Below are 20,352 nucleotides of genomic sequence, written 5' to 3'. Positions count from 1 at the left end.
CCTCCCGTTAGTGGTTTAATGGTCCACCACCATTGACGACTGAATCTGGCAGGACTGCAGAGCTTTGAACTGATCCGTTGATTGTCAGATCGCTTAGCCTTGTCTAAAGCAGGGGTGGGCAAATTTTTCGGTCTGGGGGCCACATCTGGGTATGGAAATTGCAAGACGGGCCATAAATGCTCAAGAAACAAACAATTCATGTTCAAACAGGGACAACATAACTTTGTTTTAAAATCAACACTGCGTTAAAATAATATTGTTGAAAGATGCACTGTTAGAAAATTGCATCATTGAGTTGTTTGTTCATTTTACCACACAACTGTATTGCTCAAGTCAGAACACAAACACAACTTGTTCAACTCAGAAGGCAAGTCTTCATCAATCACTTCCACATGACGAGTAATAGTTCTTCGTGACAAACTAATCTTCTCAATTTTTTGCGGGTATTCGGGGTAGAGCATGCCAGCAACAACGACCATGCAGTCTTTCAAAAACACCACTTCAGCAAAAGGCTCATTTTGTTTAGCGATTTTAAACGCCAGAACATAACTTGCCTTTGTAGCTTCCTGAACTGTAGCTTGTCGCACAAAAATGTTTTGCTGAGCTTTTAAGTTAGTAGCGATTTGCTCAGCTTTCCTTGCTCTTTCCTCAGTTGTTAAGTTGCTGCCATAATTAGGATGTTTCCTCGAAAAATGGCGATTCAAATTGTCCTCCTTGCACACGCGATGCTCTCCTGACTAATCAGGCTGACAGCCTTCGAGTCCATGTTGGTGAAAAAATATTATGCATTCCGCTCACTGTCCACGTTTCTTTTTTTTTGCAGCGCTCATTTTTCAAAGGGAAGAGCAATTGCTCACACTTCACGTATAGGCGAAATAATGTCACACATGCTACGCACACCAGGTGCCGAGTAAATTGGGAGGCTTAGGTCGATAGATGCTATTTCAAATTGAAATCAACCACCGACATAGATCGGTTTAATGGGTTTTTATATTTTACTATTTTTAGCAATCATAGAAACATAAAAATTAGCTGCATGAGCAGGCCATTCGGCCCTTCGAGCCTGCACCACCATTCAATAAGATCATGGCTAATCATTCACCTCAGTACCCCTTTCCTGCTTTCTCTCCATACCCCATGATCCCTTTAGCCGTAAGGGCCATATCTAACTCCCTCTTGAATATATCTAACGAACTGGTCTCAACAACTTTCTGCGGTAGAGAATTCCACAGGTTCACAATTCTCTGAGTGAAGAAGTTTCTCCTCATCTTGGTCCTAAATGGCTTACCCCTTATTCTTAGACTGTGACCCCTGGTTCTGGAACTCCGCAGCAACGGGAACATTCTTCCTGCCTGTAACCTGTCCAATCCCGTCAGAATTTTCTATGTTTCTATGAGATTCCCTCTCATTCTTCTAAACTCCAGTGGATACAAGCCCAGTTGATCCAGTCTCTCCTCATATATCAGTCCTGCCATCCCGGGAATCAATCTGGTGAACCTTCGCTGCACTCCCCCAATAGCAAGAACGTCCTTCCTCAGATTAGGAGACCAAAACTGAACACAATTTTCCAGGTGTGGCCTCACCAAGGCCCTGTACAACTGCAGTAAGACCTCCCCGCTCCTATACTCAAATCCCCGAGCTATGAAGGCCAACATGCCATTTGCCTTCTTCACCGCTTGTTGTACCTGCATGCCAAATTTCAATGATTGATGTACCATGACACCCAGGTCCCATTGAACCTCCCCTTTTCCTAATCTGTCACCATTCAGATAATATTGTCTTCCTGTTTTTGCACCCAAAGTGGACAACCTCATAGTTAACCACATTATACTGCATCTGTCATGCATTTGCCCACTCATCTAACCTGTCCAAGTCACCCTGCAGCCTCTTAGCATTCTCCTCACAGCTCACACCACCACCCAGCTTAGTGTCATCTGCAAACTTGGAGATATTACATTCAATTCCTTCATCTAAATCATTAATGTATATTGTAAATAGCTGGGGTCTGAGCACTGAACCCTGCGGCACCCCACTAGTCACTGCCTGCCATTCTGAAAAGGACCCGTTTATCCCGACTCTCTGTTTCCTGTCTGCCAATCAATTCTCTATCCACGTCAATACATTACCCCCAATACCATGTGCTTTAATTTTGCGCAACAATCTCGTGTGGGTTCTTGTCAAAAGCCTTTTGAAAGTCCAAATACACCACATCCACTGGTTCTCCCTTGTCCACTCTACCAGTTACATCCTCAGAAAATTCTAGAGAATTTGTCAAGCATGATTTCCCTTTCATAAATCCATGCTGACTTGGACCGATCCTGTCACTGCTTTCCAACCGCGTTGCTATTTCATCTTTAATAATTGATTCCAACATTTTCCCCACTACGGATGTCAAGCTAACCGGTCTATAATTACCCGTTTTCTCTCTCCCTCCCTTTTTAGAAAATGGTGTTACATTAGCTCCCCTCCAGTCCATAGGAACTGATCCAGAGTCAATAGAATGTTGGAAAATGATCACCAATGCATCCACTATTTCTCGGGCCATTTCCTTAAGTACTCTGGGATGCAGCCTATCAGGCCCTGGGGATTTATCGGCCTTCAATCCCATCAATTTCCCGAACACAATTTCCCGCCCAATAAGGATATCCTTCAGTTCCTCCTTCTCAGTAGACCTTCGGTGGCATAGTACTTCCAGAAAGTTATTTGTGTCTTCCTTCGTGAAGACAGAACCAAAGTATATGTTCAGTTGGTCTGCCTTTTCTTTGTTCCCCATTATAAATTCACCTGAACCCGACTGCAAGGACCCAAGTTTGTCTTCACTAATCTTTTTCTCTTCACATATCTATAGAAACATTTGCAGTCAGTTTTTATGTTCCCAGCAAGCTTCCTCTCGTACTCTATTTTACCCTCTTAATTAAATCCTTTGTCCTCCTCTGCTGAATTCTAAATTTCTCCCAGTCCTCAGGTTTGCTGCTTTTTCTGGCCAATTTATATGCCTCTTCCTTGGATTCAACACTTCCTTAATTTCCCTTGTTAGCCACGGTTGAGCCACCTTCCCCATTTTATTTTTACTCCAGACAGGGATGTACAATTGTTGAAGTTCATCCACGTGATCTTTAAATGTTTGCCATTGCCTATCCACCGTCAATCCTTTAAGTATAATTTGCCAGTCTATTCTAGTCAATTCACGCCTCAAACCATCGAAGTTACCTTTCCTTAAGTTCAAGACCCTAGTTTCTGTTGGTGAGGAAGACTTTGCAGGGTCGACTGGACTGGGTGTGCTGTTGTAATGTCCGTAGCCAGTGCCGAGGTCGGTAACGGGTGGTCCGTCCAGTTTTATTCTTATTATTGTTTTTTGTAGCGGTTGTTTACAACGGAGTGTCTAGCTGGCATTTCAGAGGGCAGTTAAGAGTCAACCACATTGCTGTGGGTTTGGAGTCACATATAGGCCAGACCGGGTAAGGGCGGAAGATTTCCTTCCTTAAAGAACATCAGTACACCAGATGGGTTTTTATGATCACCATTACTGATTCCAGCTTTTTATTGCAGATTTATTGAACTGAATTTAAATTCCCCAGCTGCCATAGTGGGATTTTAACTCATAACTCTGGATTACTGGTCCAGTAATAGAACCACTACGCGGCCGGTCCCTTCTTAGGTTTACACAGCTGGTGTGAGATGGAGGTAATGGATTGAAATTCCAGGTGTTGCTTGAATCCATTGCACTAACATGTCCTGTCCATAAAATCCAACTCTATTCTGCCTCAACACGGTCCCACATTTCTATCAGATATTTATGACTCCTTTAAATTACCTCACAACGCCCCACTAACATAAGTCAACATCTTGCATTTATATAGCGCACTTAATGTAGGACAACATCCCATGGTGCATGACAGGAGCGTAATCAAATAAGACACGACACCGAGCCACATAAGGAGCTATTAGGACAGGTGTGAAAAGCTTGGTCAAAGAGGTAGGTTTTAAGGAGCGTTGTAAAGGAGGCAAGAGATGTAAAGAGATTTAGGGAGGGAATTCCAGAGCTTGGGGCCTCAGCAGCTGATGTTGGGGCGATGTAAATCGGGATGCTCAAGAGGCCAGATTTGGAGGGGTTCAGAGATTTCAGAGGTTTGTGGGGCTGTAGGGGAAATACAGGTAGGGAAAGGTGAGAACATAAGAACATAAGAAATAGGAGCAGGAGTCGGCCATTTGGCCCCTCGAGCCTTCTCCGCCATTTAAAAAGATCAGGACTGGCCTCAACTCCACTTCCCTGCCCGCTCCCCATAACCCTCGACTTCCTTATCATTCAAAAATCTGTCTATCTCCACTTAAATATATTCAATGATCCAGCCTCCACTGCTCTCTGGGAGTAGAGAATTCCAGATTCGCCATCGTCTGAGAGAAGAAATTCCTCCTCATTTCCGTTTTAAATGGGCAACCCTTTATTCTGAAACTATGCCCCCCTAGTTCTAGATTCCCCCACGAGGGGAAACATCTACCCTGTCAAGCCCCCGCAGAATCTTATACGTTTCAAGAAGATTACCTCTCATTCTTCTAAACTCCAATTAGTATAGGCCCAACCTACTCAACCTTTCTTCACAAGACAACCCCTTCATCTCGGGAATCCTCGTGAACCTTCTCTGAACTTGGAGGGATTTGAAAACAAGGATGAGAATTGCAAATTTGAGGTGCTGCTGGACCGGGAACCAATGTAGCTCAGCAGGCACAGGGGTGATGGGGTGAATGGAACTTGGTGTGGGTTAGGAGATGGGGCAGCAGAGTTTTGAAATAGCTCAAGGTCATGGAGGGTGGAAGGTGGGAGACCATCAGTGGTTATACTGCAGGGTAAGGCTGCAAACTGGTTCAGAAAATTCTCAGCCAATCAGCAGGCGTGACCCTCCCCCACACAATTAGGTGATGACAGGCACAACCGGAACATAGCAACAAATCTTACGTCAGGCTTGGTGTCGTGGTGCCAAACGAACAGAAGTAGCTGCAATCATGCTGGGGGAGAAATGGCTCCCGATTTCAAAACGGTTCAAAATTTGTTTTGTGACTGTCTCGGTGGCCCACTCCAACAGAACAAAGGTAAACTACAGACATGCCGCTTTCTCCTGTCTCCCCGCTAAAGATGAGATCTCTGTTGGAGTGGAGTCAATGGGCAGAAACTGCTGGAGTGACGCGGCAAGTGGTGAGAACAGGGCCTTTGATCGCACTAAACTTCTGTTGTTAATGCAAATTAGTAACGTTGCAGTGAGGCCAACAAGGCATCTGGGACCTCACGAATGCCGGGTCCAATGGTCTGTCTCCTTAACCAATGAAAGAAAAGGATAGAGAAAGAAACAGAGCGAATGATGGTGAAGGAAAACAGGCGAATTAGATGCAAGTTACATACAGAAAGAGAAGTATGGGGGGGGAGGGGTAAAGAGAGTGGATTGAGAGAGAGAAAAAGGAGACAGAAAGGAAAAGTAAGAGAAGAATTAGAAAGAACAAATAAAAGAGGATGCTGTAACCCAGTTATGTTTGGGAATTTTGAATTGGTCCTCAAGAGGTTAATGAGTGAATGGCAGGGAGCCTCTTATCAACAAGAGCAGACATTGATGACGAGATCCAATACCACCACCTGAGGAAAAGAGTGTTTGAAGACCAGGCCCTCAAATCTAGCACCAAGCTCATGATCTACAGAGCTGTAGTAATACCCGCCCTTCTGTATGGCTCAGAGACATGGACCATGTGCAGAAGACACCTCAAGTCGATGGAGACATATCACCAACGATGTCTCCGCAAGATCCTGCGAATCCCTTGGGAGGATAGACGCACCAACATCAGTGTCCTCGACCAGGCCAACATCCCCAGCATTGAAGCACTGACCACACTTGATCAGCTCCATTGGGTGGGACACATTGTCCGCATGCCAGATACTAGACTCCCAAAGCAAGCGCTCTACTCGGAACTCCTACACGGCAAACGAGCCAAAGGTGGGCAGAGGAAACTTTACAAGGACACCCTCAAAGCCTCCCTGATAAAGTGCAACATCCCCACCGACACCTGGGAGTCCCTGGGCCAAAGACCACCCTAAGTGGAGGAAGTGCATTTGGGAGGGCGCTGAGCACCTCGAGTCTCAATGCCGAGAGCCAAGCGCAGGCAGCGGAAGGAGTGTGTGGCAAATCTGTCCCACCCTCCCTTTCCTTTAACCACTGTCTGTCCCACCTGTGACAGGGTCTGTGGCTCTCGTACTGGACTGTTCAGCCACCTAAGGACTCATTCTAAGAGTGGAAGCAAGTCTTCCTCGATTCCGAGAGACTGCCTATGATGATGACTCATATACTGTGTCCGAAAAATTATTTTCTGAAAGGAAACTCCCCTGCTCTTGTTGAAGAGCATGCAGTGAGACCTTTTGCATTTATGAGGGGACAGACAGGGCCTCAGTTTAATGTCTCATCCGAAAGGCAGCATCACCGACAAGATTTACAAGAGTAATACCAGAACTGAGAGGCTTTACCTATCAGAAAAGACTGAACAAGCTGGGGTTCTTTTCTCTACCAAAGAGCCCCAGCCTTTCTACGACTCCTCCCAAACTCGCTGGATGATGTGTGAATTTGATTCTGTCATTCTAAGACTGAGGAGTGACCTGATAAAGGTCTTTAAAATTATGAAAGGGTTTGAAAGGATAGACGTAGAGATGATGTTTCCACTCGTGGGTGGAGACCAAAACTAGAGGCCATAAGTATAAGATAATTACTAATAAATCCAATCTGGAATTCAGGAGAAAGATTTTTATCCAGAGTGGTGAGAATGTGGAACTTACTGCCACAGGGAGTAGTTGAGGGGAAGCTGGATAAACACATGAGCGAGAAAGGAATAGAAGTTGTGATGATGGGGTGAGGTGAAGAGGGGTGTGAGGAGGCTGGTGTGGAGCATAAACACCGGCACAGATCTGTGGACCGTACATTGTTGGTAAAATCGAGCTAATTTGCGTTTTGCAAGTGTCAAAAGAGCTTTGCATCCTGAAAATTGTTACCTACCTTCACTAACAGCAAGACTGGAACAAAGATACTGCCAAGACAGATCTCCTCGCCGCAAATTGCTGCTTATTTTACAAACTAATAATAGCGAGCGAGCGCGGTTAATTCAACATTATTTTACCAGCAATTTTTGGACCATTATCTCATTCTCCTTTGGAGCTAATAGAACTCGCCCCCCCCCACCCCACCCCCCCGCCCCCACCAAACATTTCCCCAAATGATCAGTTCCCAGGGGAACGTACATCAGCCAGTTATACTGGAAGAAGGGTTGTGGCTACTTACACCCTGAACATCGATGTGAATCTCTGGCGAATCCGGCGAGTCCATCGCGCCAATTCAATGTCGCAATCAGGACGTATCTAAAGACGTCACTTTTTAACCTTTTTCCTTCTCACGCAAATTCAGTGAATGTCTTTGGGACAGCATAACCTAGAAAATGAGATTCAAAAGAAACAAAATTCATCACTTCCTCTTGTCACACTTCCATATCAACGTTTCCCACTATAATTTCCTAAATCCACATTTGTACTGGAAACAGCCTATGTAAACTCATCACGCTGTAATATCACCCTGCTGCCAGAGGTGGTGCTGCAGGTGCCTTCGTTTTTCGTCTCCCAGCTCCGAATTCTGTACAGCTGAAACCCCTTCCCACCGACCAGCTCCTCTTCCCAAATTGCTGTACATTATGTTAGTTAGGAACAGGAGTAGGCCATTCAGCCCCTCGAACCTGGTCTACCATTCTATTATTTCCTCATGTCACCATGTGAAAAACCTCAACTCCATTTACCAGCCTTTGCTCCATATCCCTCGATACCCATGCCCAACAAAAATCTATCGTCTTGAAAGCGTAAATTGACTCCTCCCACCTACAGCCTTTTGGGGAGAGAGTTCCAGATTTCCACTACCCTTTCATGGAAAAATTGTTTCCTGATTTCACTCCTAAAAGGACATGCTCCAATTTTAAAACCATTCCCTCCTGTTCTGGACTCCCCCCATTAGGGAAAATTATTACTCTCGACCCTATGAAATTCTTCAATCATTTTAAATATCTCAAATGGATCACCTCTCAACCTTTTAAACTTAAGGAAATTCAAGCCAAGTTTATGCAACCTGTCCTCATAATTTAACCATCTAAATCCCGGTGTCATTCTGGTGAATCTGTGCTGCCCCCCCCTCCATATATCCTTCCTGAGGGCAGTGCTCAAGATGAGGTCTAACCAAGACTCTGTACCAAGGTTAGCCCAGGTGGGTAGAGGAAATATTTCAAGGACACCCTCAAAGCCTCCCTGATAAAGTGCAACATCCCCACCGACACCTGGGAGTCCCTGGCCAAGGACCGCCCTAAGTGGAGGAAGTGCATCCAGGAGGGCGCTGAGCACCTCGAGTCTCGTCGCCGAGAGCATGCAGAAACCAAGCGCAGGCAGCGGAAGGAGCGTGCGGCAAACCTGTCCCACCCACCCTTTCCCTCAACCACTGTCTGTCCCATCTGTGACCGAGACTTTAATTCCCGTATTGGACTGTTCAGTCACCTGAGAACTCACTTTTAGAGTGGAAGTAAGTCTTCCTCGATTTCGAGGGACTGCCTATGATGACGACAACTGAAGCATCACTTCCCTTTGTACTGCAGCCCCTTTGGCTGTAAAGCGCTTTGAGACATCCGGTGGTTGTGAAAGGTGCTATATAAATGCAAGTCTTTTTTTCTTTCCAAATCCCTTTGTTCCTCGACAGTTCCTCGTCTCTCACCAGTAAGAAAATATTCCAATTTGTCTTTCTTGGATCCAAAGTGGATGACTTCACACATCCCCTCCTGCCAGTTGAACTCCTTCTGCCAGTTTTGTCCATTCACTGAATGTGTCTATATCCCTGGATTTATCACTAAATCCAGTATGGCCTGTTCCCTTATCAGTTCTAAAACATAATGTTCCAGAAAACCATCCTGAATACATTCTAGAAATTAATTGCCTTTATTATTTGAGTTGTTCTGCATCTCCCAGTCTGTGAGAAAATTAAAATCTCCCATTATAACTACTTTGCATCTATGATCTAGGAACATCGGAACAGGAGGAGGCCATTGAGCCCCTCGAGCCTGCTCCACCATTCAATGAGATCACGGCTGATCTGCAACCTAACTCCATATACCCGCCTTTGGCCCATATCCCTTAATACCTTTGGTTAAAAGAAAGATATCAATCACAGATTTAAAATTAACAATTGATCTAACATCAACCGACGTTTGCAGAAGAGAATTCCAAATTTCTACCACCCTTTGTGTGTCAAAGTGTTTCCTAATTTCACTCCTGAAAGGTCTGGCTTTAACTTTTAGACTGTGTCCCCCAGTTCTAGACTCCCCAACAAGCAGAAATAGTTTCTCTCTATCTACCCCACCTGTTCCCCTCAATATCTTGAAAACTTCGATCAGATCTAAATTCTAAGTAATCTCTCCTTGTAATTTAACCCCTGGAGTGCGGGTATCATTCTGCACTCCCTCCAAGGCCAATAATATATCCTTCCTAAGTTGTGGTGCCCAGAACTGCTCAGTGCTCCAGGTGTGGTCGAACCAGGGCTTTGTACAGCTGCAGCATAACTTCAACCTCCTTGTATTCTATTCCTCGAGATATAAAGGCTAGTATCCCATTAGCCTTTTTGATCAATTTCTGTACCTGTTCTTCGTATTTCACTACTGTCAAGAAGGCTGTAGACAACTCTCACCTGAGTTATAGACTAGGCTGGTATTCTTAGTTTAAAAGATTAAGGGATGATCTAATTGAAGTGTTTAAAATGATTAATGGATTCAATAGCATAGGTAGAAAGAAACTATTTCCTCTGCGGGGCCGGGGGGGGGGTGGGATCCAGAACAAGGGGCATCACCTTACAATCAGAGCCAGGCCGTTCAGGGGTAATGTCAGCAAGCACTTCTTGCCAGCGATGGCCACATCCTAAAAACAAAAAGAGGAACCCTTCTCCACAGAGGGTTGTGAGGCTGCGGAATTCACTCCCGGAGTTGGTGACTAAGACAGAGACCGGGTCAACATTGAAGGACAGGTGAGATTGGGGGGGGGGGGGTGAAGGAACGGGGACAAAGGGATGTGGGGACAGGGTGGGCACATGGGATTAGGATTAGGATACTGCTCGTGTGGAGGATAAACACCAACATGGACTGCTGAGGTCGAGCGGCCTGGGTCTGTGTTGTGATTTTCGTGCTGCAAGAGTCCGTGTTTCTGATTCAATGCAAGTAGTGTGGATATCTCGGTCATCTTGCGCTCTACTCATTCTCTCCTCTCTTTTTGCTGAATTCCGGTAACAAGTTCTCTTGGCACCGGTTCTGAGGCTCTCCCACTGATAGCTAACCTTTTGGTTTGTCACATAACATCAGGCATGCTGTGCGCTGACAGCAGTCTCTGCCACAGTTGTAATTATTAAATTCGTGCCTTGCTGGATATTTCACCACACTCAACATTTCAACTGCTGCAACTCCCATCAATCTGCTTTATAACCTCAAAAGCCTCAAATGGGCCAAGTCGAAGCAAACAAGCTGGAATTCCTGAACCTTTCTTCATAAGCTGGATGCCTGTGATCACCTTAGTTACTTGGCTCCACGGCCTTGCGGTTAACGACCTGCCTGGGTGTGGATGCTCAGATCTACACAGGTTACTTGAGGGGAGATGGCCCAACACCTCGTACGGCAGTAATACTCGTTCAGGTTCGCACACTCGCACTCACTCGCCTTTTCCACTCAACGGCCTGGCTGCCTTGGTCACCAGGGATTAACACTGAAGAGCAGGAGCTCAATCAGTGACTTATTTCACTATTGGCACCCAACTCTGTCCTTTCCAAAAAGGAGACTCCCCATTCCCAGAAAGGTGTCCTTCCACCAGCTGGGAATTATTTTGAAAATGGTGACAGCCCATCCCAGAGATATTTAATAGAGGTGTTATTTTAAGGAGGCGACTGCAGCCAATGAAGAGGAAGCAGACTGCGCATGCAAGTTGGCAGTTTGTCGGGGAGCCGATTCATAAAAATATATATTTTAAATGCTGCGAGAGCAGAAAATTGCCGGGAGAGATCGGGTTTGTAAGGGAAAATGCTGGGAGAGATCAGGCTGTGAGGAAAAATGCCGGGAAAGATCAGGCTGTGAGGAAAATTGCCGGGAGAGATCGGGCAGTGAGGAAAAATGCTGGGAAAGATCGGGCTGTGAGGAAAATTACCGGGAGAGATCGGGCTGTGAGGAAAAATGCCGGGAAAGATCGGGCTGTGAGGAAAATTGCCGGGAGAGATCGGGCTGTGAGGAAAAATGCCGGGAAAGATCGGGCTGTGAGGAAAATTGCCGGGAGAGATCGGGCTGTGAGGAAAATTGCTGGGAAAGCAGAGCACTTCTCAAATCCTCCATCTGTTGGGGTGAAAGTTATTTTTTTTAATTTGGCACCTGACAGTTATGCACAGAATGCTCTACGCAAGCTCCGCAATGTTGGCAGGAGTCGCTCCGTTTTTCAAAAATAGTGCAGGGTTTTGATAGTGAATAAGGGAAGAATATTTCCTCTAGTTGAGGTGTCAACGATGAGGGTCTAAGCCAGTGAGGAGACAGGATCGAAGAAATATCTTTACAGAATGGTTCTGTGAGCATGAAATGACTTGCCACAGGGACTCTGAGGCAGTGACCACAGCAACAGTTCAAGAAGGCAGCCACCACCTTTACAACAGCAACTGGGGACGAGCAATAAATGCACGCCTTGTTAGCCCGAGAATTAATATCAATATTTTAAGGTAAAATGTTTTAAGTAAAGGAAGCTACAGGGCTATGGGGAGAGCGGGGCAGTGGGATTAGTTTGGGATTGATACAGGGCTATGGGGAGAGAGTGGGGCAGTGGGATTAGTTTGGGGATTGATACAGGGCTATGGGGAGAGAGTGGGGCAGTGGGATTAGTTTGGGATTGATACGTGGCCCTCAGTCATTGAGCTGATGGAGGGACGGTGATGGAGGGACTGTGATGGAGGGACTGTGTCGGAGGGACGGGAGTCTTGGTGTTTGACTTGATGTGTGGTCGGAGCACTTTGCGGTGTGGCAGAAGCCTGATGCAGCATGGCATGGCACGGCTGAGAATGCTTTTGAGAGCAGGCGGAGGGTTGGACACAGTCCGGCCTCAGTACGGTACAATCTCACTCTGCACTACCCAGTCGCATGGTCGGTGGAAGGAACCAGTGGGTAGAATCAGTCCCTTGAATCTTCCCTCTCTCTCTCTCAGCAATGCCATCCAAGCAAAACACATGTAGTTGTCCTTGAATTCCTCCATCATTGGGTGTCAGCTGTGGCTCAGTGGGTAGCACCATCTCCTCTGAATCAGTGGGTTGTGGGTTCAAGTCCCACTCCAGGAACTTGAGCCCATAATCCAGCCTGACGCTTCCAGTGCAATACTGAGGGAGAGCCGCACTGTCGGAGGGGCAGTACTGAGGGAGCGCCGCACTGTCGGAGGGGCAGTACTGAAGGGGGGGCAGTACTGAAGGAGTGCCGCACTGTCGAAGGGGCAGTACTGAGGGAGCGCCGCACTGTCGGAGGGGCAGTACTGAAGGGGGGGCAGTACTGAAGGAGTGCCGCACTGTCGGAGGGGCAGTACTGAAGGAGTGCCGCACTGTCGAAGGGGCAGTACTGAAGGGGGGGCAGTACTGAAGGAGTGCCGCACTGTCGGAGGGGCAGTACTGAAGGAGTGCCGCACTGTCGGAGGGGCAGTACTGAAGGGGGGGCAGTACTGAAGGAGTGCCGCACTGTTGGAGGGGCAGTACTGAGGGAGCGCCGCACTGTCGGAGGGGCAGTACTGAAGGGGGGGCAGTACTGAAGGAGTGCTGCACTGTCGGAGGAGCAGTACTGAGGGAGCGCCGCACTGTCGGAGGGGCAGTACTGAAGGGGGGGCAGTACTGAAGGAGTGCTGCACTGTCGGAGGGGCAGTACTGAGGGAGCGCCGCACTGTCGGAGGGGCAGTACTGAAGGAGTGCTGCACTGTCAGATCCTGTGCTGAAGTGGCCATTGTGTGTGAGCCTCAACAGCAAGTGCTGGTGGGCCACTCCACCACAGAAGGCAAACACAGCCTTGCCACCTGTCCAAACGCACTCTTTCTGGAATGGATCACTGGATAGCGAACAGTAGCAACTACCCAGGGGCTCATTTCTTATTGAATGGTGGTACAGGCTCGAAGGGCCTACTCCTGCACCTATTTTCTATGTACTATTGTCAAATGCGAGTGTGTCTCAGACAAGTATACACATGCGTGCAAGCACATTGCCCACAAGGGCGACGTGCACAAGTAGATGTGTGAATGAGTCTGACTAAAGCACACACACGTGAGTATGTCACATCACAATCCCCCTGCAAAATGGCTGAATGAGAAGACATGATTTTAAAATGGGGAAGGTGTAGGGAAGGGAGATTCTTGTCTGCAGACACGATGGAATAGAGCAACCCGACATCGGCCGCATCGATCGACTCCAGCCCGCGGCTAGAATGTAATGGTTTTGGCGCTCGTGCCGTTTCCCGCCAGGAATCGCGCAGTTCTTCCTGGTGCCGGTATAACTATGAGTCACTATCACAAACACTTTCAGTCTCAGTGCTTTCCAGCTCTTTGCACAGACTCTCAGCCCTGACCCAGCAAAACATGAGCAAGCCCCTGCCAACCTACTGCGGGATATGGTGAACAGTGATTTCCACCAGAGTGCCTGGGCGCCCCCTCTTCCCCCTCCGCCCCCCCCCGCCCACCATTTATATATCATCGCTTTTACCTGCAGCTTCTCTCTCGGCCCCTGAGAGAGCGGCGCTCCCCACAGTGTGACGGCCACGAGACGCTCCACCTTTCAGACGCACGTCCTTACACCTGGGGCTTTTTGTTGCGATCAAAGTGAGAGAGGAGCGAAAGGTCTCTGACATCTGTCTGCAATTTCTGCGACATCGCTGCATCCTCCCAGGGGAATTCTTCCCTTTGCATTCCCCTGCCTCACGTGAGTGAGCAGAGCACAGAGCCCTGGCTTTTCATCGCAGTCAGCAAACTTTCTCAGCAACTTCAGCCGGCAGAGGAAATTGCAACACTCCCAAGTCCGGCTGGCACACTGCTCTCACCCCCTCCCCCTCCCTACACAACACAACTCTTCCTTTCCTCCCCAACTCAGTGCCTGCTGTTGGCTTTGGTGCCCGGACAGAGGTGGAGGGGGGAGGGGGGGGGGGGGGGGTGGGGGGGCAGGGGACAGTTTTGCGCTGGGGCTCACACCGATGAGAAACTGAATTCATTCCTCTGGGGAGCACTCGCAGACAGCCCGAGACACGTTCCACTCCAGCAGTGTGGGCTGCAGGCGGAGGCGAATGCAACTTTCAAACCTCTCTCACGCGACTATTTTCAACCATCTACACTGCACTCGGACAAGGCACGAAGGACTAACCTGACAAGCTCAGCTTTTCGTGAGAAAAAGAAAAGCAAGGCAAAACATTCCTCCAAGACCGACTCACAGACACGGCCATGCCCACATCTGGAACACGTTTAAAGGTGCAGCCTGCGGGGATTTCACTAAAACTACAGTCAGGAATAATATGACGACATTTCAGCTGAGGTCAAGTATTGAAAGTGAGAGTGATTGCGACGTGAAATTCTGCCCCCGCTGTTTTGTCTCTGCTAATTCTCTCCCAGCAGTCACAGTGCAACTTGCCAACACTCAAGGAGACGGCCAAGGTTAATGTATTTTCATATCCTGCAGACACACGGCGAAGTGTACATTTACCCGGGCACCTCAGTGACCTCCTTCAAACACCAGCAACTCGTGTGGATCCCTGCAAGGTGCAGCTGCCAGATTACTGGTTACACCAACACAACAAACTCTGATAAAACTATTTTAAGTCCTCCCCTTTGTTGCACATTTATTCATCAAGGTGAGGGACTTAGTGCTCACGAATGGAACATTTTCTATTTCAGGCACCCAGTAACAGCATCAAACACGCCCGGGTTAGATACAGAGTAAAGCACCCTCTACAATGTCCCATCAAACACTCCCAGGGCAGGTACAAGGGGGGGGTTAGATACAGAGTAAAGCTCCCTCTACAATGTCCCATCAAACACTCCCAGGGCAGGTACAGGGGGTTAGATACAGAGTAAAGCTCTCTCTACACTGTCCCATCAAACACTCCCAGGGCAGGTACAGGGGGTTAGATACAGAGTAAAGCTCCCTCTACACTGTCCCATCAAACACTCCCAGGGCAGGTACAGCACGGGTTAGATACAGAGTAAAGCTCTCTCTACACTGTCCCATCAAACACTCCCAGGGCAGGTACAGGGGGTTAGATACAGAGTAAAGCTCCCTCTACACTGTCCCATCAAACACTCACAGGGCAGGTACAGGGGGTTAGATACAGAGTAAAGCTTCCTCTACACTGTCCCATCAAACACTCCCAGGGCAGGTACAGCACGGGGTTAGATACAGAGTAAAGCTCCCTCTACACTGTCCCATCAAACACTCCCAGGGCAGGTACAGCACAGGTTAGATACAGAGTAAAGCTCCCTCTACAATGTCCCATCAAACACTCCCAGGGCAGGTACAGCACGGGTTAGATACAGAGTAAAGCTCCCTCTACACTGTCCCATCAAACACTCCCAGGGCAGGTACAGCACGGGTTAGATACAGAGTAAAGCTCCCTCGACACTGTCCCATCAAACACTCCCAGGGCAGGTACAGGGGGGGTTAGATACAGAGTAAAGCTCCCTCTACAATGTCCCATCAAACACTCCCAGGGCAGGTACAGGGGGTTAGATACAGAGTAAAGCTCCCTCTACACTGTCCCATCAAACACTCCCAGGGCAGGCACAGCACGGGGTTAGATACAGAGTAAAGCTCTCTCTACACTGTCCCATCAAACACTCCCAGGGCAGGCACAGCACGGGGTTAGATACAGAGTAAAGCTTCCTCTACACTGTCCCATCAAACACTCCCAGGGCAGGCACAGCACGGGGTTAGATACAGAGTAAAGCTCCCTCTACACTGTCCCATCAAACACTCCCTGGGCAGGTACAGCACAGGTTAGATACAGAGTAAAGCTCCCTCTACACTGTCCCATCAAACACTCCCAGGGCAGGTACAGCACAGGGTTAGATACAGAGTAAAGCTCCCTCTACACTGTCCCATCAAACACTCCAAGGGCAGGTACAGCACGGGGTTAGATACAGAGTAAAGCTCCCTCTACACTGTCCCATCAAACACTCCCAGGGCAGGTACAGCACGGGTTAGATACAGAGTAAAGCTCCCTCTACACTGTCCCATCAAACACTCCCAGGGCAGGTACAGCACGGGTTAGATACAGAGTAAAGCTCCCTCTACACTGTCCCATCAAACACTCACAGGGCAGGTACAGCACGGGTTAGATACAGAGTAAAGCTCCCTCTACACTGTCCCATCAAACACTCACAGGGCAGGTACAGCACGGGTTAGATACAGAGTAAAGCTCCCTCTACACTGCCTCATCAAACACTCACAAGGCAGGTACAGCACGGGTTAGATACAGAGTAAAGCTCCCTCTACACTGTCCCATCAAACACTCCCAGGGCAGGTACAGCACGGGTTAGATACAGAGTAAAGCTCCCTCTACACTGTCCCATCAAACACTCACAGGGCAGGTACAGCACGGGTTAGATACAGAGTAAAGCTCCCTCTACACTGCCCCATCAAACACTCACAAGGCAGGTACAGCACGGGTTAGATACAGAGTAAAGCTCACTTTAGACCATCCCAGAGTTAGAAGATTTTTCACCTATTGCGGCAGTGTGCTATTTATTTTTATTTTCCAGTGTGTGCTGACTCACTGTCAAGTTAGTATGAGTTTTGTGCTTTGATCCCAGATTCTCTGGAACCAGAAAGAAGACCGCACTCAGTTAAGATTGGGCCCTTAAAGCAAACAGCCGAGGAATCTTTAATCCTCCCAAGGTCAGTGACTAATTTACTGCACTATCCATTCCTCCATTTTCTTTTTATTCGTTCATGGGATGAGGGCATCGTGGCAAGGCCGGCATTTATTGCCCATCCCTAATTGCCCCTTGAGAAGGTGGTGGTGAGCCGCCTTCTTGAACCGCTGCAGTCCGTGTGGTGAAAGTGCTCTCACAGTGCTGTTAGGGAGGGAGTTCCAGGATTGTGACCCAGCGACGACGAAGGGACGGCGATATATTGCCAATTCAGGATGGTGTGTGACTGGGAGGGGAACTTAGAGGGGATGGTGTCACCACGACATTTCTACTGGTGTTTCTCAGTGGTGGAGGTCACAGGAGAGGGAGGGGTGCTCTGGAAGTAACCTTGGACAAGTTGTTGCAATTAGTACACACTGCAAGCACGTGCGCCGGTGGTGGAGGGAGTCGATACTGCAGGCAGTGTGCATCAACAGACTAAGCAGTGAAGATCCTTGGGAACTTGGTGCCAACCTTTACACAGTACTGGGTGTCCCTGGCTCCAAAATTTTATAGCAACCGTAACAGACTGCTGGGCACAGGTGAAGGAAGGGCAGATGGACACACACAGCCCCGGGCTGCACTGCGAAAGCTTAGACGTCAGAAACTGCAACGATACCAAGTGCACAGAACCCGGAGGCTGAATTATTGACTTGACAACCAAGATTTTCCCATCTTGGCAGGACAAACGTTATCACATCTGAAGGAGAATAGAGTTATATGCCGGATTCCTTGGAGCTGGTGGCAGCGGTAAAATGAAAGGGGTGAGTCATACATGATTACACTGCAGTAAAACAAGTCAAAGCTGCAGTTTCTGCTCAAGGTGCTCCAGTGAAATAGCACAGGGCTGGAAAATACACAGATCTGGGCTTCAGCCACCTGCCACGGACGGTAGTGTCATGGTTACAAGACCAGACCAGTAACCCAGTTTAAATATCACCAGGGCAGGTTATAAAACTGAATTCAATAAATCTGCTTATCTGTGGACTGCCACCAGATAAAATGATCAAAAATCTATTGGTTTGTTCGAAAAAACCCACAACTGGGGCACGAATGTCTTTCAGGGAAGGGAACCTGCCCACCCACCCCCCTCCCACAACGGGTCTAAGCTGGGCTGCACCCGAATCCAGCCCGCACTATGTGCTTGACTCTTAATGTCCTCTGAAGTGTTATATACACACACACACAATACACTAAATATTTGCTCACATTGAACAAATAAAAAATAACCTCACCAATAGCACCAAGGGCTCCTGTGTCCTTTATCAACACCAACACCTGAACTACTCAACTGTGCCACCTTTGATGTGGTCCCAGACGATCCTGACAAGGACTGTCCCAGCCTGGAGTTGGAGTGTGGACTGGGTCTGCTGTCGCACACAGGGTAGGTGCAATTCTGATCCATGTCCTGGGCTAGGAAGTCACCCAGGGTTTCCGCTTTTGATTGCCAGCGAGGGACGACTGCCTGCAAGAGGGCCACAGAGCTGGCAATTCCCCCCTCCCCGGCTACCAGTCCCTCTCCGGCTACCAGTCCCTCTCCGGCTACCAGTCCCTCTCCAGAAACTTGAGCACAAAATCCAGGCTGACACTCCAGTGCAGTACTGAGGGAGTGCCGCACTGTCGGAGGGGCAGTACTGAGGGAGTGCCGCACTGTCGGAGGGGCAGTACTGAGGGAGTGCCGCACTGTCGGAGGGGCAGTACTGAGGGAGCGCCGCACTGTCGGAGGGGTAGTACTGAGGGAGCGCTGCACTTTCGGAGGGGCAGTACTGAGGGAGCGCCGCACTGTCGGAGGGGTAGTACTGAGGGAGCGCCGCACTGTCGGAGGGGTAGTACTGAGGGAGCGCTGCACTTTCGGAGGGGCAGTACTGAGGGAGCGCCGCACTGTCGGAGGGGCAGTACTGAGGGAGTGCCGCACTGTCGGAGGGGCAGTACTGAGGGAGTGCTGCACTGTCGGTAAATGCCGTCTTTTGGATGTGATGTTAAACTGAGGCTCTGTTTGCCCTCTCATGTGGCCATGAAAGATCCCACGGCCACTATTTCGAAGAGGAGCACGGTAGTCCTGGTCAATAATTATCCCTCAACAAACACCACGAAATGCAACTCAATTAGCTGGCCACTAATTGGTTGCTGCTTTGCCGACATTACAACGCTTCAATAGGAGGCTGTGCATCACACCACTTGACAGATCACTTTCATTTCCCGATGTCATGCCGACCGCTGAACAACGCAAACATAAACACCAGCAAAGAATTTTCATGTTTATTAGTTTTTGCTTAGTTTCAAAAAGAAAGTCTAAAGGAGCTGGTGTAAATCTTACACAACACACAGTCACGTCAGGTTACTTCAGAAGCCTCGTCAACTCGTGAGTCAACAATTGAGCCCAGCAGTTGTTTCCTCGCCTGCAGTGAATCGCCGCCATTCAATGTGGAGAAAACAAGATTGTCCCCGATACCCATCGACATTCCGAGTGAGGGGGAGGCCACACACCAAATCCCCATTAACACTGCGGAGTAATTCACAAACGCTCCTATTGATGTCATTCTATAACTGCCTGCCTCCAGAATCTGAGCTCAATATCTAACCGAGTCTTTGGTGCAGTACTGATGGAGCGCCGCACTGTCGGAGGGACGGTAGTGAGGGAGCGCCGCACTGTCGGAGGGGCTGTAGTGAGGGAGCGCCGCACTGTCGGAGGGGCGGTAGTGAGGGAGCGCCGCACTGTCGGAGGGGCGGTAGTGAGGGAGCGCCGCACTGTCGGAGGGCCGGTACTGAGGGAGCGCCGCACTGTCGGAGGGGCAGTACTGAGGGAGCGCCGCACTGTCGGAGGGGCAGTACTGAGGGAGCGCCGCACTGTCGGAGGGACGGTACTGGAGGAAGCGCCGCACTGTCGGAGGGGCAGTACTGAGGGAGTGCCGCACTGTCGGAGGGGCAGTACTGAGGGAGTGCCGCACTGTCGGAGGGGCTGTACTGAGGGAGTGCCGCACTGTCGGAGGGGCGGTACTGAGGGAGCGCCGCACTGTCGGAGGGGCAGTACTGAGGGAGTGCCGCACTGTCGGAGGGGCAGTACTGAGGGAGCGCCGCACTGTCGGAGGGACAGTATTGAGGGAGTGCCGCACTGTCGGAGGGGCAGTACTGAGGGAGCGCCGCACTGTCGGAGAGGCAGTACTGGAGGGAGCGCCGCACTGTCGGAGGGGCAGTACTGAGGGAGCGCCGCACTGTCGGAGGGGCAGTACTGAGGGAGCGCCGCACTGTCGGAGGGGCAGTACTGGAGGGAGCGCCGCACTGTCGGAGGGGCAGTACTGAGGGAGCGCCGCACTGTCGGAGGGGCAGTACTGAGGGAGCGCCGCACTGTCGGAGGGGCGGTACTGAGGGAG

The 20,352-nt window shown here is 49.2% G+C and overlaps 1 protein-coding gene across 10 annotated transcripts in view; it reads right to left on the bottom strand.

Annotated features, from left to right (window-relative positions):
- Positions 1-20,352, bottom strand: part of LOC139278392 (anion exchange protein 2-like) — a 347,925-nt gene that overhangs the window by 211,836 nt on the left and 115,737 nt on the right. For 8 of the 10 annotated variants that reach the window (XM_070897097.1, XM_070897078.1, XM_070897145.1 and 5 more), the window contains one exon: positions 7,308-7,454. In XM_070897097.1, coding sequence (XP_070753198.1) covers positions 7,308-7,352 — 45 coding nt within the window. In that variant the 5' untranslated portion in view covers positions 7,353-7,454. Of the gene's footprint in view, positions 1-7,307; positions 7,455-13,790; positions 13,985-14,441; positions 14,541-20,352 lie in introns of those variants that run through there. The other 2 variants (XM_070897106.1, XM_070897134.1) reach the window with 2 other exon arrangements.

Source organism: Pristiophorus japonicus, chromosome 1 (assembly GCF_044704955.1).
Source record: "Pristiophorus japonicus isolate sPriJap1 chromosome 1, sPriJap1.hap1, whole genome shotgun sequence".
Lineage (NCBI taxonomy): Eukaryota > Metazoa > Chordata > Chondrichthyes > Pristiophoridae > Pristiophorus > Pristiophorus japonicus.
This window is presented reverse-complemented; position numbering and strand designations above follow the sequence as displayed.